Source organism: Silene latifolia, chromosome 7 (genome assembly GCF_048544455.1).
Source record: "Silene latifolia isolate original U9 population chromosome 7, ASM4854445v1, whole genome shotgun sequence".
In the NCBI taxonomy this organism is placed as follows: domain Eukaryota; kingdom Viridiplantae; phylum Streptophyta; class Magnoliopsida; order Caryophyllales; family Caryophyllaceae; genus Silene; species Silene latifolia.
In genome coordinates this window covers 69,546,696-69,571,942 of record NC_133532.1, presented here as the reverse complement: position 1 = coordinate 69,571,942, position 25,247 = coordinate 69,546,696, and the positions used below count along the sequence as shown (strand labels likewise).

The following is a 25,247-nucleotide window of genomic DNA, read 5'->3' as shown; positions in this document are numbered from 1 at the left end:
ATGTTAAGCTTGGACGAATTAATATGTTAATTCGTAATTAAATGTAATCGGTTATATTTAATCAACAAGATGAATGTGTCATAGTGGTAATAGAAAGGGTACTCAAACCAAGAGGTTATGAGTTCGATCCTCACTAGATGACAATTTATAAATAACACATTTTTATACATTAAGGAAACATCTAAAAATAAGAGGATTTTAATCCTCCTATTTTTTTTGTTTTTTCGGCCCAAAAAACGAGTGGAAGAAAAAAACAAAAAAAAACTTTCCTAATTTTTTCTCCTCCTCTTTTCGGTTATATTAGGGTAGATAGGGAGATCATTTTGCTCTCTCTCTTTAACCTAATTCTAAGCTAGCCTCCATCTCATCAAAAGAAAAACAGAAAAAACCTAAAAATTAATCAGTTAATTTTTGGATAGATTCTAGCAAAATCAAAGGGCATTTCTCATATCGTCTTGGGTGCAACTGATAGGCGAATATCAACTTTGATATTGTTCTTAGGCCGTTTTGCTAGGACCGAAGGTTATTTCTTAATCCTTTATGCTTTTGTTTATACAATTTAGTTTTATGACTCGTAATCATCACTTTATAATTCGTTTTAATCCTTAAATTTAAAGGGCTGCATACAGATAAATCCCACAAGTGGTATCAGAGCCAAGGCCACGAATTTTATTTTGATGATTTTCATAAAATTGGATGTAAACACATATTATGGTTTCGAAAAACAAAAAAAAAAAATTTTACACGGCTGAATTTTTTTTGCCGAATAATTTTTTTTGTTGCGCCGTGTTTTTGTTCTTGTTTTTGATGCGATATTTCCATTTTGATTTTTCATATTGTTGTTTTAATCAGTTAGAATGATTATATGAAGAATTGGTAGATACTTTGATTTAATTCGGATTAAATTAAATTGTAAATGGAATCGCCATGTTGATGGTATAAAACTTTGTTTTTGCTATATAGTTTTGGCATATACAGTTAATCATGTTTCATTAATTCATATACTAATCTCGTTCTAATAGCATCTATAAATTATTTTTGTTCATCTTAATGTTTTTGTTTAGGGCATAATGCCAAATTAAAAAACTTGGGGCTGTTTTAATTTTTCAGCCGAGACACAAAAGGGAAAATAGGGTTTATGTTATTTTTTTTCGGCCGTGAGCTGAAATATAAAAAAAAAAAGATTTTTTTTCCTGTTTTTTTTTTTTTTTTTGCCGAGACTCAAAAAGAAAAAAAGTTTTTTATTTTGTTTTTATGACCTATTATGATTATACATTAATTTGCAATGTATGATAAATAATTGTGAAGCGGTTCATAATTCATAGATACCTAATTATTTTAAAGAAGTTTAAAATATTGATGGATTAAATTCATATTACAAGTTTAATATGAATTCAGATTTAAATTAATGTGATTAATTGAGGAATTGTCACTTAATTTGATAATTTAAATAGGTAGTTTGGATAAAATTAATCTACATAATTAAAGAATTATGTCTTGTATGTTTAGTTTAATTTTAGTTGATGCATTTTATTTTTGTTGAATGAATCGTTGAATGAATTTATTTACATTTTTTTTGCAATCGGTTGTAATTTGTAATACTTAGTGTGGCCTTAGTTAATTATGTTTTCGTAATGAAGGAAACATAATTTTTATGTAATTATGAGATCTCGAATCTCCTTTTAATTTTCTTTAGTTTTTGGGTTTTGAAATTAGAATGTAATAAATAAGTTTATTATGTAAATTTATTTATTGTAATTTTCAAAGAAGACTAAAGATGGAGATTGGAGCTCACTCCCGCTACATGGATCAAGATAGAACATCGAGACAAGCTTCTCGGGTCCAAGGATGGATTCCAAATTTGTATTTAATGTTCATTTTGATAGGATAGTGCCACACTACACTAGTAGAAAAACCCCCTATCGTGTCGCCGCTATCGTGGCGGTTCTAATAGAAAACGACATAAAAGGCAAAAAAATAAGGCGGGAACGAAATTTTTATACTATAGTAAGTCTATTGTGGCGGTTTTAATAAAGAACCGTCATGATAAAATAAATTATTTGTGTCGGTTCTAAATCAAAACCGCCACTATAAGTAATTTATGGCGGTTATGCATACAAATGACATTAAAAATGACACTAAAGATAATGATAAATAACAACGTTTCTTTATTAAAAACTGCCATAATATAAATTTTATGGCGGTTTTGACTACAATAGACATTAATCGACCTATATCAAAAAAAAGACTTTGTTATCACGTAAACTATCTTCCTATACAACTTTTATTTCGCGCCTCTTCACATTACCCTAATCCCCAAAACCCCACAATCCCTGATCAGTCCCTATCCCCTCGATTCGAATAACCGCCAAATTGCCATCGCGCTCTCGCCGCCGTTGTTACACAATCAACACCAGGGTTTACTCTACCTTTGTTCATCCTCTTTGCTCACGACGCCTCTGCCCCCGCTTCTCTGTTCTCGACGCATTGAGTAATTGCTACAACATCAAAGGTGCGCCTTACTACTTATCGACTTGTAGCATCTATAAGTTTTGTCTATTGGTTTTCTATACTATCAATTTCAGTAATATGTTGTCCATTTAGATATTCATCTCATACCGACTTCCCTAATTTTAAGATATTGCAGTAGAATAATTGAATTTTTGTGAACCATTTTGTTGCTATTTGAGTAGTTAAGATGATTAAATGCCCAGTTAAATGCCCAGTTTGATGATATATGCTTTATTGAGATTTAGGTTTGTGGTTTGTAGTTAAGATTAATCATTGTTGGTAATGGTGAGGAAGGGCTAAGAGTAAGTTTACTGTCATGGTGTCTGCTATCAATCTATTCTTCTTATCACAGTATTATTTCAACCCACCGCAATTGGATTGTTGATTTGCGAAAGTTCACTCGCATATTATTTGTTCCTTTCAACTTTCAGTCCCTGCATTCTACTATTTTTTAATCGATTGTTTATTTAATTGTAGTTCAATTTGAGTGAAAACTAATAATCCATCTCCAGGTATCAAATGATTAAGTCATCAATCCAAAAGTTTAGTGGAATATACCATAATTTCAATCAATTTATTATAATAGTATTAAGTTAATCGGTATAAATCATTAATTATAATAACTACACTAAATGAGTGCAATATTAAAAAGAGAAATCATTCCCTTTGAAATGTTGTTTTTGATTATGTTCGATAAACATGAATGAATGATGATATAGTTAAAGATGGAGATGAAGGGGAATAAAAGTAAGAGACTTAAAAAAAAGGGTACTTTCGTCTTTTACTCGGGCGATATTAGTAATTTTGGGGCGACAAAAAGAAAAAGTGTTTTTTTTCTCATGATTGTTTAACGATAATTAGATTACTACAACTTTTCTTCTTTTTTTTTGTGCCAGCTCTAATAATTCTTAATAAACGCCATTAATTCACCAATTAATTGAATACGGAGTACTTAAGAATGAAAAGCATAATCACGGTACATAAAAAAGGCACCCAATTTGGACAAGAATCAGCTCATATATGGCTTAACCCACTCAAGTTTAATGATTACATCCTACAAGTCTGGCTATTCAAGTTTGAATTAACACGGCTGGGGAATAGGGATTGCACACATATATTTTTAATGAAAAAGACAAGTGTTAATATTGGAAAAGTAACTTGAATAATTAAACTTCTTCTGAATTGTCCCTCTATACAGCGTAATGCCCGTCACTCATACATTAAGAGCTAGTACTAATCCCACCTTGGGTCTCTTCTCAATGGACTTTATGTCCACCTCGGCACAAAGGGTGACGAGTGATCTTGGGTAAATCATAACCAGAGAAAGTACTAGTTTGGTTAAAATTAATCAGTGCAGAATTATGTCAAATCTTAGGGAGGCCATCTTAGAGGAGGTAAGAAAGATTAACAACCAAAAGTTAGTGTATAATTAATAAGCTTTATATATAGGAATATAGGATATTAGAAGTTGGATATACATCTTCGAGAATGTCTTTTTTAAAATAATCGTTAAGTTGGATATAAATTTAGGCATACAAATGAAAAATTCACCACTTCACATATTTATTTTTCTTTCTCCGGATGCTGCCGACATATCTTGTAGGCACGGAGATAGTTTCGAGTGTCATGCTAAAAGATTAATCTAATACCAGCCCATTAATCTTTCAGTCTCTTCTAACATATTTCATAGGCACACGCAACAACTAACAAATACAACTTCAATTATTAATTCGAGTTTCAACCTGTGGACTTGTTGCTCCTTGCATTCATAGTTTCTTCTAACTTCAAACTGCACATGTGTGCTGTGAGTATATGAAATTGATTTGCTTAGTTTATTTATCAGATTCAAGTGCACGTTTTTCTCAAACTTCAATTTTATTACTAATGTAGTGTCTCTCTCATATGTATAAATTTTTTTCATCCTTTCTCATCTTACAAACATATCAAATTACATCATTTAATTTTTTGTAAAATAAAAGGTTCATATTGATTGGATTTTGAGCCTTAAGCTTCTATTTTTTTAAACGGAAAATTCGCGTGGTATCGTAAGGTTTAAAAAAAATGTGTAGATTGAAACAAGATAAGTCTAATATTACCACGAATGATGATGTACACTAGAGATTTGAAATATTCATGTTTGGAGTTGTATTAATTTATTTTGTAAAGTTAAGTTGTGGAAAACATACATAAATTGTAAATAAAGAAACTTAAAAGAACTTGACTAGGAAGAAAAGGAATGCATCAAAGGAACAAAAATACACATCTTGAAATTTTGAAAAACAAAAACAATCCACATAGTTACTTTTATGGGTTTTGACATAACCACCATAGTCATTGATTATTTGATATCATGGAACCTTTTTTCAATGTTGTTTTTATTTGGTTGGAAAGTTGTTTTTGAGGAAGAAGAAATTGATAATGGAAGAAAGTAAAATAAAGGAATAATGGATAGGGTGGCATGATTATTGGAATCGGGTAGCATGATTTTTGGATTTTAATTCAAACAGCTAAAACCAAATATTTTCCCCCTTCTGATTTTTCTTTTCCTGCCAAATTTATGATTATTAAACGGAGTTGACAGATCCAAGTTATTGAAGTCCTTAACGGAAAACTCGGATACTTTAGGTCCTTGTTGAAAAAAAATATGATACTTTAGGTCCTTATGTTATGCTTTACTCTAAATATATACCTTAACTTTTTATTTTATTTATTGTAAAATATATTTTAATTAAAAATAATTTAGGAGACATTTTCCTTAAAGACAAGGGAGTACAAACGTATGCGAACAAAACTTACTGTACTTTTACTTGACTCAAGAACGATTTGTGAATGTTGACAATATTTTCATTGACAACAATTTCGTATTGGGTACTATCCATACTAGTAATTGGATTTTGGAAAATAGGTCGATATTTTAATTGGATCTAACCAACTAAAAGGGACTCTAACATAAAAATTGAAACAACCAAAGTACATCACATAATTCGATTTTTGAGATGATTATATATGGAAGAAGTTGCTAATAACTTAATGTATGATTCTGTTAATTAGAGTATGGATCGAAGTTGGATGTATGGAAAGTGAGACTTTGAGTTTATGTCAAGGCTTAATGAATTTATTAGTCATGCTGTTCAACATCAAAGACTATGTGGAGATGGCGAACAACTTTTATGCCCGTGTAGCGTGTGTAAGAATCGGATCAAGATAAGTTCTGCAAGTGAAATGCGAAACCACTTGATAATGAAGGGTTTTAAACCAGATTATAGTGTGTGGATATGGCATGGAGAGAAAGATAATGACAGCCATGGTAGTACGAGGACCATAAATCCAGGGATCAATGTTGATATGGATGATGTGTCTTATAGTAACAAGGAGGTTCATGAGGATGCTGATGCTGATGATATGGATAAAAATGTAGGAGATGAGAATATTGATAGAATGATGGATGATCTAGAAAACGATTTTGTAGAGTGTCCTGAAATTTTCCAGGGGTTAGTTAGTGATAATAAGAAGCCGTTATATCCTGGTTGCTCTAAATATACTCGTTTGTCAGCTGTCTTAAAGTTGCACACTCTTAAAGCTGGAAATGGGTGGAGTGACAAGAGTTTTACTGCTTTAGTAAAACTATTGTCAGACATGTTGCTAGAAGGTAATGAGCTTCCCACCAACACTTACCGATGTAAGAAAATATTGTGTCCACTGGCCACTAGTTACCAAAAAATACATGCATGCCCAGAGGATTGCATATTGTACCGAAAAAACTACAGTGACCTAGACGAGTGTCCACGATGTAAATCGCCAAGGTACAAGCTCAAAGGAAATCTTCACGCTCGTAAGAAAGGTGGTCCTAAGAAAGACCTTATGGTATTTGCCAATCATACCAAAATTCAAGCGTATATTTGCAAATCCGAAGGATGCTGAGTATATGTTGTGGCATCAGAATGGGAGGAATAAAGACGGCAAATTGCGACATGTGGCTGATGCTTCTCAATGGAGAAATATTGACAGAGATTTTCCAGATTTTGGCAGAGTACCTAGGAATTTAAGACTAGGTCTTTGCACTGATGGAATTAATCCCTTTGGGACGTTAAGTACCCAACATAGTACTTGGCCAATAATGTTAGTGATTTATAATCTTCCTCCTTGGCTTACCACAGAGAGTAAATACATTTTATTGACAATGCTAATATCGGGTCCTAAACAACCCGGTAATGACATTGATGTGTATTTAACACCATTAATAGAAGACTTGAAATTATTGTGGGATGTTGGAGTAGAGGTGTTTGATGCAGCTAGCAGTTCAAGATTCCAAATGCATCCTATGTTGTATTGCATAATTAATGATTTCCCTGCTTATGGAAACCTATCGGGTTATAGGTTGAAAACTGATAAAGGGTGTCCGGTATGTGGCCATGAGACCGAGTCTAAATGGCTGGAGAATAGTGGAAAATATTCATACAGGGGTGGTCGACGATTTCTAGAATTGAATCATGGTTATCGTAAGAAGAAGAAGGCATTCTATGGTAAAACCGAGCGCCGACCAGCCCCTTGTTTCTGAGTGGAAAAGAGTATCACGAACAAGTTAAGAATATCAATACAGAGTTTGGAAAACCGTACATACCACTACCGGAAGGGGTTTACCACACAAAGAAATCCATCTTTTGGGACCTACCTTATTGGGAACATTTGTCTGTTAGGCATTGTATTGATGTCATGCATGTTGAGAAGAACGTATTTGATAGTATCATAGGCACTTTGTTGAACATTCCTAATAAGACTAAGGATGGCATCAAAGCGAGACATGATATGGTTTCTAGGGGGCGTTTTGAGGTAAATCCAATTGAAAAGGGGAAACGTACCTACTTACCTCCAATTTGCACAACTTTGTCAAGAGATGAGAAGATGACGGTGTGTGAGTCTTTAAAGGGTTTGAAGGTTCCGTATGGGTATTCCTCCAACATAAGTCGTCTTGTTTCAATGAAAGATTTGAAACTGGTGGGCTTGAAATCCCATGATTGCCATGTTTTGTTAACCCAACTATTACCCGTTGCTATCCGATCTGTTTTACCTAAGCATGTTAGACAAGTGATCATAAAGCTATGCAAATTCTTCAATGCAATTAATTCAAAAGACATTGATCCGGAGACATCGGATGAACTACAAGCCGATGTTGTGGTCACACTTTGTGAACTTGAAATGTATTTTCCTATCAGTTTTTTTGATATTATGGTTCACTTGATTGTTCACTTGGTGAGAGAAATAAAGCTTTGTGGCCCGGTGTTCCTCAGAAATATGTGGGCGATGGAACGGGAGATGGGAACCTACAAGAGACGAATGAAGAATCGGTATCGTCTCGAAGGTAGTATCGTTGAAGCAACAGTTGCTTGTGAGACACTTAGTTTCTGCCAAGATTATTTGACGAGTCTCCAACCTATTGGGCTTCCTACATCTCGACATGAGGGAAGACTTCAAGGTAAGGGTACTTTGGGAAAGAAAGTTATTAGTGTCGATCATGAATCTTTTAACATTGCACATTTGTATGTTTTGCAACACATGACGTAAGTTCACCCATATTTAAATGCTCACTTTGCGCTAATAAAGAGACAAAATCCACATAAACGTGAAGCTTGGTTGATGAGTGAACATAATAGAAGTTTTGCTCATTGGTTCAAAGAAAAGGTGATGAATGAGTTGTCAAACAAAACACATAATGTGAGTGATAATCTACGATGGTTAGCATATGGCCCGAAGCCTAACGTCTTATCTTATGAAGGGTATGATATCAATGGATTCTGCTTTTACACAAGTCGTCAGGATGAGAAGAGTACAATGCAGAATAGCGGAGTTACGGTTGTTGCATCCTCTATGGAATACGTTGGAAAGTGGAAGAAACCAGTGGATATAACACAACCGTATTATGGGATAGTCGAGGACATATGGGAGCTAGACTATGTAGAATTTTCTATACCCTTGTTTCGATGTAAATGGGCCGACTGTGAGAAAGGTGTCAACATCGATGATATGGGATTTATTTTGGTCGATTTCAGCGTTGTCGGACATGTGAATGACTCTTTTATACTTGCATCTCAAGCTAAACAAGTGTTCTACATCAAAGATCCTTTGGATAAGAGGCGCTCAGTTGTCCGTTATGGTAAAAGGCGCATTCTCGGAGTAGATGGTGTAGTTGATGAAGAAGAATACGATCAAGTTGATGAACCTTCTCTTATTTCTTCACGTTGTCAAGATGTCCAAGTAATACGAGACGAAGTTTATTTGCGAGTAGATCATAACGAGGGAATATGGTTTGATAACCCTAAATAAGGATTCGTAACATTATATTATATTTGTAATGTCATATAGTAACTTTATATCATAATAGCTCTTGTTGCTTGGTGGTTTTTACAGAGGACTCGCTAGAGATGCTTGGTTGTTGTTAGACGGAGCTAGACTATATGGCATTTTTCGTAACCTTCATTTGTTTTGACTTACGTTCTTTCTCTTTTTCTTGCTTTCTTTTTGCTTTCTTTTTTAGCCGAACTAATGGCAATAAAATCAGCTCCCTCAGTCTAAGACTGATTGTTTTGCGCTCCCAGCACCTATATAGTTAAATTAAAATAGGTATGTTCCAATTAACTAAAAAAAAAAGTTGACGGATTCAAACTAGCCAAAAACAGGCTATCTGGGCACCTACAACAACAGGTGCATGACATACTAATACAAGAGTATTAGTATTGAATCTCACTGGTGATTAGTATTAGTTTTCCTGGTTTTTCACGGGCTATTGTATCTTATATAGGCAGGCAGTTAGCCTTCATTCCTGGTCTATCCAGTTTGTATTCCAGCCTACCTGTATTTCTTTGGTGCCATATGGAATATATGCTAGCAATTAACACAGCACAGAGCTTTTTTTTTTTAGGTGTTCAATATGAGTGCAAATGAGGGTGACAATTCTAGTCAAAAACAGAAAATGAGAGGTGTGATAACTGGGCAGAACCTGAAAAGTGAAGATTTAGAGAAATTACATATTGACTTTGATGAATTTGGACAACCAACAGGGTTCTACCAAAGTAAGTTTGCAACTGACATGGGTGTTTTAGCACGAAATATCAAGATCACGTACCGAAGTTGGAAAAAGGTACCATGGGGAGAAAAAGAAACACTTTGGAAAGATGCAAAGGTAACTAGAAAAATTGTACAATGTTTTCGTTGATTGCATTTTGGCAGTTCTTGTCGATGACCAAGGTTGATGTCTGATACACTATCTACGCTAGAATAAGTGTTGACAAAATTGATTGTTAAGAAAATATAGCCTTGGTAATGAGATGTAGTATAATACGAGGCAGAATAAGGAAATTATTAGAAGGAAAAAAAAAGGCAAAGAATACACAAATTTAAAACTCAATCCTCCTGAGTCGAACACGTGAATGGAGAACTTCAGTGCTGACCCATTTGTTACCCGGTTAGGTAAGCTTACAATTTTGTTGTTTTAATCTCTTGTGACGGTCATGACTAATCTGATTTTTTATTGACAAAATGTTTCCATCTTGCCTGCATTTTTGTTTGTAGTTACTTCAGTAATCAGGTCAGGTCTTGGAGGTCTTGGACTGTGTTGATATTTTATTTTCTTGATAAGTTGACTCGAGATAATTCATTTATATCCCTATGCTGATTTTTTATGGTCCAGTATGCTGTTTTGTTGATTTAGTTTAAGCTAGCATGTGTAAGAGCTTGCCCAGTTCACTTGCTTTCACTAGGGCAGAGGCAGAGTGTCATTTTTGGCCAACCAGCACATTTTGTCACAATTATCTGGAAGACTGGAACAAATGCTTGTTATTTATGGTCGAGTGCACTGTTTTGCCGCTTTAGTTGATTTAGTTTAAGCTATCTTGTGTAAGAGCTTGCCTAGTTCGCTTGCTCGCGTAAGGGGGGAGAGGGAAATGTGTTAACTTGAGTTCACGACTCTCAGCATTGACTGAAAATGACGAAAATTCAAAACGCTGCTTATTTAGAAACTATATAGAATATTTCCGACCTGAAGACCAGTATTTTTGTAGTTATGTTCAATTCACTAAGCCCGTAAATTACTTAATATTTTATATTGCTTATCTTATTGCTTTTGCTAACACGTTACTTTGTTTCCTTTTAAAGAATACATGGAAGCTCAATGATGATAAACAAAAGATTGTTCTCAAGATATTATCAGGAGCATTAAAGGAATTCAGGTCGAGATTAACACGCACTTATATTACCAAGACCCTAAAACCCAAGGAAGGAGAAATAATTGGCGATAGTCCAGTGGGTAAGTATAAAGCTATCACAGATTTATATTTGGGAAGAGTTTAAAAGGCAACGCATGGATAAGCATTTTATGGTGAGTACTATTATTATTTATTGAATAACTAATTTGGATCTTTTGTTGCCCGATGCGAGTAGTAACAACTATATGTTCCAGATTTCCACTTCTAATATTACCATGCGGATAAAGCCTAGCTTAGATTATGGTTGCCAACCATAAGCTAGTATTCTCATTGAAACTGAATGCGATTACTGAAATTGAGATAAAGCCTAGCTTAGATTATGGTTGCCAAACCTGAAGATCATACTTCTATTCTACAAAAGCTTCGATATTTTTTCTTTTTTCTGAAGAATCTACTTCCTTTTTTTTTGGGTTTTTGGTTTTAGTACTATTACAGTTATTGTTGCTACTTGTTTTAATGTCAGCCACAACTTCCACCACTCTCCACCCCATGACCACCATGCTCACCTAATAATGCAACACATCTCATCCAAGCATCATCTATGCATCATCTATGCTGGAACCTACAGAACCCGCACCGCTCCCCCACCCCAACTATCTCACAAGAGTCACAACCTCCCTCACCTCTTCGTAAACCCAACCACCAGAACCCCCACCCCATTGAGATAATTAGCACCACCATTGAGTTTTTAGTTTGATGATCACCTGATTTTTTTGGGAAGAGGTTATTAATAGTAAGGTTTATTCTCATATTACTCCTGTTAATTAATCTTATTTAGTAATGATGAATATGAAATTGCATATACCAAAATTGTAGGAAATAAGTGAAAAGGCTCGAGCCTCCCAAAAAATGAACTTGCATCCTCATTATTTGGGAAGAGCGGGATATGCCGGTAAAAAGGAAAAGTGGTATAAAGAAGAACTTGCTCAAGCCCTTACATAAGATAAATTGGAAAATGCTGAATTGGATAATCATGATTCTGATCTTACTCTTTCACAAGAATCGGTTGATTTGGTTGATGAACGCTTTAGTGATCGCGGTTATTTATGGATAAAAGCACATACCCCGTCATCCACCCGTGCGCCTCCACCACGGATACAAGAAGTGACTGAAAAATTCGTAAGTTAGCATGTAACCTGATACCGATCTTCATAATTTGTTATTTATTTTCATTAATCAAACACCGAGTATGAACTCCGTATGAATCTCTATCAATTACCACCAATGTCACCCTCCTTTTGTTAATAAACAAGTATAAAAGATATTTTTTATGTATAAAGTTGGAATGTAACCTGATTGATATTCTCTAAATCAATGGAAATCAGTAGAATCCTCATGATAAAATCAACTAATATTTTTTTTTCAATAGTGGGTATGGAAGGAAAAGCAGCAAAGAGGAGAGTTTGTTCCTAGTAGATTCGAAGATGCGTTGGTGAAAGCATTAGGAAAACCGGAACATAATGGAAGAACAAGAGGAGTTGGTGGAAATGTTGGTCTCCAAACATATTTCGGAAAACCAACAAGTCGAGGTTCCAATGAAAAGATTTATACGGAGGATGACATGAAATTTCTAATGGAGAAGGTGAAAAGAGAAGCTATGAAGGAGATGAATGCCATGATGGAGAAGAAATGGGCAGACTTTATGGGTAAAACGCCTTCTCCTAACGAAAATGCGGTAGCTTCCACAGAGTATTCTTTGTCGCAGCGACAAGACCATAATAGTTCGCATTCGACACATCATATTGACCCTTTTGTTGAATTAAAGGTAATATCATTATTATATACCTTGTTAGAAAATATTGTTATTGGGCTGACTTTATTTGTTTTAATTATATTGTTGGTCATTTTATAATATGATTACAGGAAGCTATTTAATGTCGACTTGCTGTGCATATGAATGGGGAATTGATCATTGTTGCTGAAGGGATGGTTTCACCATGGGTAGAAGGAAAAACTGTACACAACAAACCATTAACCATGGAAAATGCTCGTGTTTCCATTGACAGTGTTATTCGACCAGATGCACCACTTCCATTGCCATGGAATGGATTCACAAATGTCGGTGATGCGGAAGGAAGTTTTGCATTATGGCCTAAAAGTTTGATTTTAATGGCAAACGAGGTAAATACAAGTACAACCTTTTATAATTTTTGATATTAACATTTTACCAAGCCTTCTATTTTCATAATCAATTTACTATTTGTATTCAAATTTTTGTTTAAAGGTCAAATCTAGTAATGAAAAGAAGAGAAAAGACAATGTTAAAGACACGACAGAGTCCGCTAATAAAGTTCGAAAGCTTGTAAGTTCTATCCCTTTTTATGTTAATGTGGATTATTATGAACTTGATCATTTATTATTTTATGAATATATTACAATTATTTAATTTGAAGGCCAAGTCCTTTGAACATACCAAAGGAAACGACAAAACTCAAGGTGAGGAGCACGACAGGAGACCTCTGAATGTGATAGAAGTTCATGAATTGGATAATTATTGCCAAGCCTTGGAAAAAAAGTTATGTTCCTTGCCTAAAGATGAAGTCATTAAGATGGTGATCGATGAATCAGTTTATAATTATAGAGAAGGTAACATGGTAATCTACTTAACCGTTGTTGAAATTAGACAGATGTTCAGAAGTCAATGGTTAAATATTCATGTGCTTCAAGTTTGGGGGAGGTATGTAAAATTCTATATTACTCATTTTTTAGATATTACTCTATAGTATTACCTATTAAACCCATATTGTGTTGAGATTGTAGTTTCTTATATCAATGTGCAACTGAAATCGAAGCAACAAAAGTCGTCGGATTCATGTGTCCTGTAAAACTCTTGGATTACATGCATAATACGCGTCAGTGTGAAGATTATATAATGCATGTCCTGAAGATTCAAGAGGAAAAGAAATATATCATGGGTGCATTTTATGAAGGGTAATTATTCTAGTTTTTATGATTTATATTATTTGTTACTTCCAATATTAACTTTAAGTATGAATTTCAATACATAGAAATCATTGGATGTTGATTGTTGTTTGCTTGGGGTTGAACACGGTGTATATTTTGGATTCACAAAAAAGCACACCAAAGAAGTTGAGCATAAAAGGGAGGCTAAAAGCTGCTTGGATTATACATTGTGTTAATGGAGGAAGGCGTAATTTTGCTAAAAAGAATCAACTTCAGGTCAAAGTGATTGATGTAAGTCAGCATTAACTACTTTTTTCAATTACTTAATATCATATTCCAAATATAGTTTGATTAATATTATACTTTTTTATATATTTAGTGTCCCCAACAACCACAAGACTACGAATGTGGTTATTATGTGATGAAATGGATGTATAACATAACATTCTATTACTCAAAGGGTGATGAGGAAAAATTTGAGAAGGTATTTCTTATTTTAAGTATAAGTTTTTATAGTTTATTTATTTTCTTATTTTTAAAAAAATATCTCATTATTGATTTTTTTAAATGTAGATTCTTGAAGATTCAACCATGTCAGTAGAAGATATAAATGAAGTTAAAGAGGTGTGGGCTACAAAATGTCTTGAGAACATGTAGTATAGATTAGTTTTTTTGGAATTTTACTTTTTGATTTTTTTTGGAGAACATTGTTTTTTAATTTTGGAGAACATTGTTTTTTTTGGAGAACATTGATGTTTTGTCGGATGGATGAATTGTTGGCAAATATTGGTGTTATTTTTTTGTTGGATAAGAATCTGAGATGTATGGTTGTTACGAAGCTATTGTATGAAACATTTTGTTGGGAAGTTGATTGCAATTTTTTGCAGGTATTCTTTCATCAATATTTATATTCGGTTAACATCAATTTACGGGGAGGTGCTGTCAAAATTTAGTTAGCTAATTTTTATTTAAAAAAAACGATATATGTATAGTGACGGTTCTAAAATTGGGACGGACATAATAATTTGCTTATACAATGTCAGTTCTTACTTTAAAACCAACACATTTAGTAACAATATCATCGCGGTTCTAGATTTAAAACAGGCACCATAGGTTACTCTATAATGTCGGTTTCAAACTTATAACCGACACCATAGCATAACATAAGGTGGCGGTTTTCGATGTATAACCGACATCATAGCTTATCGTAAGGTGGCGGTTTCAAATTTACAACCGACACCATAGCGTACCTACGGTGGCGGTTTTACAACCGACACAAAAAATATATGACCCCAGCAATCACGTCGCTTTGAAACCGCCACTAATACACATTATTAGAACAGCCATTGTAGGGTATAATTCCACTAGTGCTAGGACTTTATTCTTGTTTTTACGTTTTTTCATTCCCATTGCTTTTCATTCACATGATAGTTATGCATCATATTCCGCCTAAAACCAAACCACCTACTACTAAAATGCATGAAAATTGACACATATAGGTTGTATGTTAGTTTTCATAGACATACAGATGTCACATGTTTATTAAGCTATCATCTTAGTTTATTTATTCACGCATGCTAGATATTAGTTCACTTAAAATGAATTAAAATAAAGTTGATGGGATCTTCCTCTAAAACGAAAATTGAGATTAGTTATTATAAGGGCAAACAACTATGAATCCCTTCTTCGTCGGTAGGCATAATATGACCCCTTCTACGTTGGGTAAGTAGTTTGTGTTGATTTAGTTTATCTCAACATTATAGTCCGAAGAGTTTCTCGTGATTATGATGGACTAAAGATAGAATTTTTAGAAATTTATCGACCAAGAATTCTAACAGTAGAATTAGCCAAAAGGTTGGCTTATCAATTTACAGATAATTAAGTCTTGGGATCATTTATATAATTCTTGAGGAAGGTCAATTGTATAAATGTTTTGATTCTTCGCGTTATGACACTAGTTCATTAGACTTAAATTAAAATCGATGCACATGCTTATTATTTATTCTTCTTTTCGCAGTGTAGAACACATTTATATTACTGTTACAATAAATGGCTGGAAATAACGAAATCCCAATGCCTAGTGCTACACTTGGACGCGAGTCCTGGCTGAACGTTTTTATGGACAACATGAATCAGTACACGCGACTGAAGAATGATGGGTCCAACTTTGCCGACTGGGAGGCAGCACTACGGAATGCTGCCATTGCTGACGGCAAGCTCAAGTACTTAACTGGGCCAATACCGGTAAACCCAGGCCCCAATGCGGGAGTTAACGAGTCACTTTCATATAGTGATTTCGTTATGGAAGCGGGTGCGATAAAGAACGTACTCATATTTGCAATGGAAACCAATTTGCAGAGACGCTTTATTGCCCAAGGTGCGAACAAGATTTTCACCACGCTCACTAACGAGTTCTCAAAAGCACCGAGAATCGTTACATATGAGCATACCTGTCGCTTCTTTGATGCGAAACTCCAGAAGGGCCAACCGGTTAGCCCACACATTCTTTACATGACTGAGAATGTCGAGAAGCTGGAGGCACTTGATTGCAAAATCAGTGAGAGCATTGTCATTGACCGAATGCTTCATTCTCTTCATGATGGTTTTGCCCTTTTCAGGGCGAACTACTACATGAATGACTTGAAAAAGAGTCCTCATGAGCTACACTCCCTTCTCGTACAGACTGAGAAGGATATGAAATTGAGTGGGAGCATGAAGCAGGATGTTCTCACGATTTCCAACAAGGGTAAAGGTAAGGGCAAGGCTCATGGTGATCTAGCTGTAGGTAAGCCAAAGTTTAAAAAGGCAGGAAATGGTAAGAGTGGGCCCGGTGAGACTAGTGGCTCACAGGGCAAGGCAAATAGCAAGGGCGGTGACATTGAGTGCCACCATTGTCACAAGAGTAGACATTGGAGGAGGAACTGTCCCGTCTACCGTGAGGACATCAAAGCAGGCCGCGTCGTTCCTGTTGGTATGTCATCTTATATTCATATGATAGAGATTAACCATGCAAGTTTCGGAACTTAGGTACTTGATACTGGTTGTGGTTCTCATCTGTGTAATCATTTGCAGGGCCTAAAGAACATCATACCTCTCGAAAACGGTGATGTGGACCTGTGAGTCGGGAATGGAGCACGAGTTGCTGTTGTCTCGAAGGGAACATATGTAATCCAACTCCCTAGTGGTTTTGAGTTATTTTTAAATAACTGTTACTATGTACCCAGTTTGTCTAAGAACATTATTTATGTTTCCGTACTTGCTAAAGGCGGTTTTGCATTTTCAATAAAGGATAATAGCTGTATTTTCTCTTTCAATGAAATGATTTATGGTAAAGCAGTTTCCATGAATGGAACTTAAATCTTAGATCAAACCACGGAAGTATTACACATGAATAATAAGAAATTAAAGGATGGTGACAAAGATCAAACCTATCTATGGCATTGTCGAATGGGACACATAAATGAGAAACGCGTAAAGAAACTCGTCGATAATGGGACTATTCCCGCATTCGATTTTTCTACATATGGCACGTGTGAATCATGTCTCATAGGCAAAATGACTCGAATTTCCTTCAAAGGTGTTGGAATGCACGCTAGTGACCTATTAGGACTCATACATACTGATGTTTGTGGACCTATGTCAATTACCGCTAGAGATGGCTATAGATATTTTATCACTTTCACGGACGATTTGAGTAGATACGAATATGTCTACTTAATGAAGCATAAAAGTGAGTCCTTTGAGAAATTCAAGGAATACCAGAACAGGGTTGAGAACCAACTGGGTAGAAAGGTTAAAGCACTCCGTTCAGCTCGGGGTGGCGAATATCTTTCAAATGAGTTTGATCAACACCTTAAAGACTGTGGAATCGTTCTACAGTTAACTCCACCTGGAACACCTCAATTAAATGGTGTGTCCGAACGGAGAAATCGAACCTTACTTGATATGGTTCGATCCATAATGAGTCACACGCATCTTGCTGATTCATTATGGGGTTTTGCTCTTTGTCACCGCTCTTATACTTAACCGAAGTCCGACTAAAGCTGTCGACAAGACTCCATATGAAATGTGGAAGAGAACGGTCCCTAACTTGTCCTTTATTCGGGTTTGGGGCTGCGAGGCTTATGTCAAGTGGAGACACGAGGATAAGCTCGGCCCGCGATCGGTCAAGACATACTTTATAGGTTATCCAAAAGGAACATTTGGTCATTACTTCTATTCGCCTACCGAACATCGAGTTTTTGTTGCGGCTAGTGCGACGTTCTTAGAGAAAGAATTTCTCGAGAACAAGACGAGTAATAGAACCTTCGAGCAGTCGGAGATTCCAGAACCAACAACCGAGGAACGGATGGAGGAAGTTGTTCCTCCAACTGATGACACAGTTAATTTTCCTGAGGAACCTAGGAGGTCGGGTAGAGTCTCTCATCCTCCGGACAGATACATTGGTATGGTCGAGGAGAATGACGTTTTACTCCTAGAGAGTAATGAACCCGCTACCTATAAAGGTGCTATGGCCTGTTCCGACTAAAGCTATGGCTCGAAGCCATGCAATCCGAGATGGACTCCATGTATGAGAATGACGTATAGGATCTAGTTGATTTACCTAATAAGGTAAAACCTCTACAGTGTAAATGGCTTTAAAAAATAAAGCGTTCTGTAGACGCGCAACCAGATACCTATAAGGCACGACTAGTGGCAAAAGGTTTCACTCAAGTGCACGGATTGCATTATGATGAGAATTTTGCACCTGTAGTCATGCTACATTCCATTCGGATAATCTTAGCGATTCCCGCTTTTCATGATTATGAAATTTGGCAAATGGATGTGAAAACCGCCTTCTTAAACGGTTATTTGGAGGAAGAGTTGTACATGGTGCAACCCGAAGGTTTCATAGATCCTGAACATCCTAACAAAAGTATGCAAGCTTAAGCGTTCCATTTATGGACTTAAGCAAGCTTCTCGGAGTTGGAATCATCGTTTCGACCAGGTGATAAAAGAGTATGGTTTCACTCGATCGGTCGAAGAAACATGCTTATATATCAAGTCGAGTGGGAGCATGATTGTATTCTTGATATTGTATGTCGATGACATACTCCTGATTGGGAATGACATTCCTCTCCTATCTTCGGTTAAAGAATGGTTGAAGAACCATTTCCAGATGAAAGATCAGGGTGAGGCACAACGTATTTTGGGAATCCGTATCTACCGAGATAGATCACGACGGACGTTATCACTTAGTCAGGAGTCTTATTTGGATAAGATTCTTGAGAGGTTCAGCATGACCAACTCCAAGAAGGGGAACCTTCCAATGACGTCTGGGATGTAGTTGAGCAAGTCTCAGTCACCCACGACGCCTGAAGGTATTGAGCGCATGAGTCGTGTTCCTTATGCATTTGCAATAGGATCAATCATGTATGCCATGATATGCACACGTCCAGACGTGGCATATGCATTGAGTATGACGAGTTGGTACCAAAAGAATCCAGGTGAAACACACTGGATAACTGTTAAAAATATCCTTAAGTACCTACGGAGGACTAAGGATAGGGTATTGACTTATGGAGGCGATTCTAAGCTATGCGCACCGGTTCTGTGAGATGCTAGCTTCCAAACGGATCGAGATGATTCAAAATCTCAGTCCGGATTCGTCTTCACTCTTAATGGTGCTGCGGTTTGCTGGAAGAGTTCCAAACAGAGTGTTGTAGCAGATTCTACCACTGAATCCGAGTACTATGATGCTTCGGAAGCAGCTAAGGAAGGGATATAGATGCGTCAATTATTACAAGGACTTACGATAGTTCCTAGTTCGAATGACCCGATCCCCATCTATTGTGACAATAGAGGTGCCATCTTCTAGGCTAAGGAGCCTAAGTCTAGCAACAAATCTTGACATGTACATCGGAAAGCTCACCTGATCCGTGATTATGTGGAGCAACAAGAGATAGTGATTGATAAGATTGCGACGGATGATAACATCGCGGACCCTCTCACTAAACCGTTGAATTTTGATAAGCATGAAGGGCACGTTATTTCCATGGGAATTAAACGTGTTCCTAAGTTGTAGTAGTTGATTATGGATTTGATACATTATCTTTTTCATATACTATTTATAACTTCATCGTTTTATTATAATATTTTGTTTTTCATGTGGATTGTACTGACAACATTGAACGCCACAAAGTGAACTGAATTACATTATATCTGTTTGGTCTGTAATCACCCATGTGAGCTGATAACTCCGGCTATTATATTGTGCAGGCGATTGATGGTAGGTTCAACGAGCCATAAGCCAAACTGTTGACTGATCGATCTCAAATGCGAGATTATAACGATACCTCATAGGACAAATTTTTGTGACAACGTAATGGAGTCCTAAATGTTTAAAAACATTCGGTGCCAGGTCGTGGATAGGACATTCATTGTGTTCCTAGAGTCGATTCTTTTGACTATCGACTGTCTCTTGAGATTAAGGCCGTTTTTGGGTGACTTTGGTTTCTTTCTCACGGTCTGCCGTAACTGGAGGCTAAGTAGATTTTTTCTGGGTCATTTCATACTGTGATTACATCTGCAGGATTCGAGTTGAGGAAAATATCCAACCCTTATCAGGTATAGTTATTTTTCAGGGCCACTCGAGGAGTTGTAACTGAAATGCATGGCCATGCTCGAATATTGATTCGTTTATCAGTTAAGTTACTCTCTAGTCGGGGAAACTACTCTTGATGCAGATCACTTGTAAAATATGACCTTTGTGAATACATATTTTGCAAATTGTTTTACATTGAGTGGGAGAAATTTTAGGATATGAGAATCGGTTATCGCACATACACTTGTGAGGACAAGTGGGAGTTTGTTGGAGCTTGTGTCCTCCACAAATTAGTGTGATAACATTTGTAAATCTCTTACAGGTTCACAAGGGTATACTTCGTATTTAATCAATTGATTAACAATTACCTAATAACGGTTGGCTTGTTAGAAAGTTTGACGTTATTATCATACATATGGCGGTGATCAACTGGTCCCTAAAGGTCACACCTAAAGGATGTGTTTGGGAGATGTAGTTATGGAAATGTAATCACATTGATGCCTTATATGATTAAACAATTAGTCAATGTGTTGATGAGACGATTATTTAATGCCGATTAAATAATATTAGCTGAGACGAATTAACTGTCAATTCGTAAATTGAATATAATAAGTTATATTTAATTAATGTATATAATGTTAAGCTTGGACGAATTAATATGTTAATTCGTAATTAAATGTAATCGGTTATATTTAATCAACAAGATGAATGTGTCATAGTGGTAATAGTAAGGGTACTCAAACCAAGAGGTTATGTGTTCGATCCTCACTAGATGACAATTTATAAATAACAAATTTTTATACATTAAGGAAACATCTAAAAATAAGAGGATTTTAATCCTCCTATTTTTTTTTGGTTTTTCGGCCCAAAAACCGAGTGGAAGAAAAAAACAAAAAAAAACTTTCCTAATTTTTTCTCCTCCTCTTTTCGGTTATATTAGGGTAGATAGGGAGATCATTTTGCTCTCTCTCTCTCTCTCTCTCTCTCTCTCTCTCTCTCTCTCTCTCTTTAACCTAATTCTAACCTAGCCTCCATCTCATCAAAAGAAAAACAGAAAAAACCTAAAAATTATACAGTTAATTTTTGGATCGATTCTAGCAAAATCAAAGGGCATTTCTCATATCGTCTTGGGTGGAACTGATAGGCGAATATCAACTTTGATATTGTTCTTAGGCCGTTTTGCTAGGACCGAAGGTTATTTCTTAATCCTTTATGCTTTTGTTTATACAATTTAGTTTTATGACTCGTAATCATCACTTTATAATTCGTTTTAATCCTTAAATTTAAAGGGATGCATACAGATAAATCCCACAGTAAGAGGCCTCCCTCTGGTTTTGGAAATGAGAAATGGAGAGCCTGTTTAGGCGCGGGTTAGCCCACGGTTTTTTATGCCGTGTTCTGACCTTTTAGAAAACGTTATAAAACGTGTTGAAAATTGGTATTTGAACCCGGTTTGATTTGAAGGGGTCGTTTAGACCGCATTTGTTGATTTGAAGAACTAGACTCGAATAATCATCATTATTTTAATAATATTCGGTGTCGGGTTCGATTTGGCAAACTTGACATGAATAGTTTTGAAAATGATTATGGACTAATTGTTTTAAGTCCATTTGAATGTTATTAGTCAATACTCGTCATCGTACCCGGGTTAAAATCCGGCATGGTATGTAGAACCAAGAATGACTTTGTGTTGGTGACTAATATGTTTGTTTGAAAATGTAAAAAAATGAAATAAAAGGCTTTAAAATACCTTCTAAATATCATTAACCAAATATTATCACCAAAACACGGATTTAACCGTCATGGTATGAGGAACCAAGGGTGAAAAATGCTTTATGGTTAAAACATGTGAAATAAAATAACAATGGTTCGAAAATACTTGAAATGGTGAAAACCGATTACAAATATGAAAAATGGATTCAGGGAAATAATGAGAACAAACACGGTTGATCTCTGGTCTGAATACCCCATTTAGGCGCGGGCTAGTTGGCGACCTAAGGGGCTTCTGCCTCAGACCAAAAATCAGTTTTGGCTCGTTTATTCCTTGTTTTGGTTCATGTTATGCATGTTTTAGCATGTTAGAGTCATGAAACAAATGAAAACATAATAAAAGAGGATTTTTACACCCTCATACTTACATGTTTGGTTATGGCGAGTGACCGACGTAAGTGTAATAACTCGTTTGATCGGAAAAAACTCGGTTTAAAACCGTTTTGGTAAGTAAAAAGAGTGTTTTAAAAGTTTAGTGATGGCGTAGTTGTCAAAATGGTCGGTCAAGTGATTTAATGCACGATGACGGTACCAAACAATGTGTAAGGCTCGTGTTTACGATCGGTAGGTCGTAAATACGCGTCGGATTTTGACTTAAGAAGTCGAGTCGAGAATTTTAAGGGAGAAAAGAGGGAGCGGACACTCGCGTAAGTCTCAAATGGGTGGCATTTGAGGGGTATTTATAGGAGAATGAGTGGTTGTGTGAGTTTTGAGTGACGTAGCCACCTGGGCTGCTCAAAGAGGCGCGAGCCACGTCGCGGTTCTTCGAGTTGTGTTGTCACTTTGACAACAAACGCAATCATGATTTGTTCTATCCTAGGTTTTGTAGTCACATGTTTGGTACTTGACCAACATGAATACGGGAAAACTTAAGGTAGAAGGTTTGAAATGTTTTGTTTTTTGTGGTTGACTCGGTTTGACTCGTTGTTGGAGTCGGGATTTGAATTTTTGAGTCGGTTTTAGGTCCGGTGTCGGTTTTGACTCTAGTTAGTGTCATTGCGACCCCTTCGTCGTGCATTAAACACTCTAGGTATTTTTAAAATGTTTTGAAATGTTTTATTTTCGAAATCGTTTTAAGTTTTCCGACCTAAAGTTGTACACAAACTGTCGATCAAACGCCGCGATTCTAAAACATGTTGTAGTCTAATAATCATCGGGTGTTTGTTGGAGTCTCAGCAGATACTGGGTATCTACAAGTAGTGGTCATTGGTTGCTTTAGGCTCCTAGTTTAGTTCTTTTGATATATTTAAATTCCGTTTCGTGTTTTATATAATATAAGTTGTTAAATATCGCTCATTTAGATATTTTTCTCACATGAATTATAATTGTGGAACTAATTATTCAACTGTTTCATTTATATATGAAATGACGTGCTTTCTTTATAATACGCGTTTAATTCGATTATTTACGCTTTGTAAGAAATAAATGGCTTATCTTACATTTGAATCATTTATAATTAAATTCTTGTTTTGCTTATTAGAAATGGTTCATTCCGTTTATTTACATTTTTATTCAAGTGACAAGTATTTAAGAAATGGGTTATTAATCCATGTTTACGAGTATAACTGAACTTGGATTGTCTTACTTGGATTCTCATTTGCTCATTATACACATATTAATCTCTTTCCAAGTTGATTCGTATCGCTTGGTTGAGTCGTATTCTTGATAATGCCTTTATGATATACCGTATTGCTTGACTTATCTTTACGCCTCTTTCGGACTGTCATGCCGATTGTGGGATTAGCTCATATCTTCCGCCTCTTTCGGACTGTCCTACCGATTGTGGGTTCTCGATTTCCGATTTAGGGTTCGGGTCTTGGATGCGGACTGTTCTGCCGCATGTCGAATCGGGAACTGTACTGTCCCGAGAGTCTGGCCAGATTTAGACTAGGACTGAGTCTTGGGAGTACCATTGTCGTCCTACCAGGAGAATTATATATTGATATATGAATAGTAAAGGTCTTTCTTGGTTATAGATATTGGTATTTGTCTTTCAAGGCAAGAGTTATGCCTTGTGTTGTTTGTCTTGGTCCTATCGGATACTAGGGGTGAGCTATAAGCCGTCTAGTTGCGATATGATCGTCGGGATTGATGTTCCCATCCGTTCTTATGGTGAGATGCAATCCATAAGTATGAATGTGACATTAGTAGCCACGTCCCGTGCAATGTTTGCTATGTGGTTTTCCAAGTAATGGCTACAATTTCTGTTCTTGTAAATTGAATTGGTTGATCCCTCACTTAACTGATTCACATGATTCGGATTGTAATCTCATATCTATGTTGTGTTTCTTGAAATGCGTGCTTTTGTATAAATGACCATATTCTTGTATTTCATATTAGTTAATTGTCTCACATGATTAGTTGAATCACCATTATGCTAATATTGATCTATCATATTCGATCTCATTTAATTGCCATGTTTAAATATAAACTTGATATTCATATATTTTGTAATTATCTTACATGACTTACCTGTTTTAGTTCTTTGTTATGTTCGTTTCGACATTTTGTGGCTGGGAGAACCTTGAGTTACTCCCCACTGACTGTGGCGTTCATGTTTACATGAATGACAGGTAATAGTTGGTGCATTCATGGGGTGAAGACATGTGTGAGCTAGCGAGCATTTGGCCTTGTAGTCGGGTTATTAGGATTTCTTAGACTCACTTTTTATTGTATTGTCATTCGATGATATATTTACCCTCACCTTGGCTATCACGTTTGTATAATTTAAACTTTATTTCCGCATTCTTTATTTATGTTTTGGATTTTAATGAACCCGCGCCTTAATTTTTTAAAAGATTCAAAAATTTCCTAAATTTCCGCTTTAATTTATAAGTTATACTTTCCGCTTTATCGCGGGGTGTCACAATACCCTTGTGAACCTATAAGAGATTTATATACGTTATCACACTAACTATGGAGGACACAAGCTCCAACAATATCCCACTTGTCCTCACAAGTGTATGTGCGATAACCGATTCTCATATCCTAAAATTTCTCCCACTCAATGTAAAACAATTTGCAAAATCCGTATTCACAAAGTTTGTATTTTACAAGTGATCCAATATCAAGAGCGGTTTTCCCGACTAGAGAGTAACTTAACTGATAAACGAATCATCATTCGAGCATGGCCATGTATTTCAGTTACAACTCTTCGAGTGGCCCTGAGAAATAACTAAACTTGATAAAGGTTGGATATTTTCTTCAACTCGAATCCTGCA

The 25,247-nt window shown here is 35.9% G+C and overlaps 1 protein-coding gene across 1 annotated transcript; it reads left to right on the top strand.

Annotated features, from left to right (window-relative positions):
- Positions 1 to 12,662: 12,662 nt before the first annotated feature.
- LOC141590208 (uncharacterized) lies at positions 12,663 to 14,330 on the top strand. Its single transcript, XM_074410815.1, has 7 exons — positions 12,663 to 12,890; positions 12,994 to 13,071; positions 13,163 to 13,446; positions 13,530 to 13,700; positions 13,778 to 13,964; positions 14,053 to 14,157; positions 14,247 to 14,330. Exons 1-7 carry the CDS (start codon positions 12,663 to 12,665, stop codon positions 14,328 to 14,330), a joined length of 1,137 nt encoding a protein of 378 aa, XP_074266916.1.
- Positions 14,331 to 25,247: the final 10,917 nt, after the last annotated feature.

Bases quoted from the DNA above. Each gene is read 5' to 3' on its own strand.
- LOC141590208 (XM_074410815.1), top strand. From the start codon at position 12,663: ATGAATGGGGAATTGATCATTGTTGCTGAAGGGATGGTTTCACCATGG. The intron at 13,701-13,777 runs GTAATTATTCTA...TTCAATACATAG, and splicing joins ATGGGTGCATTTTATGAAGG to AAATCATTGGATGTTGATTG. The intron at 13,965-14,052 runs GTAAGTCAGCAT...TTATATATTTAG, and splicing joins TTCAGGTCAAAGTGATTGAT to TGTCCCCAACAACCACAAGA.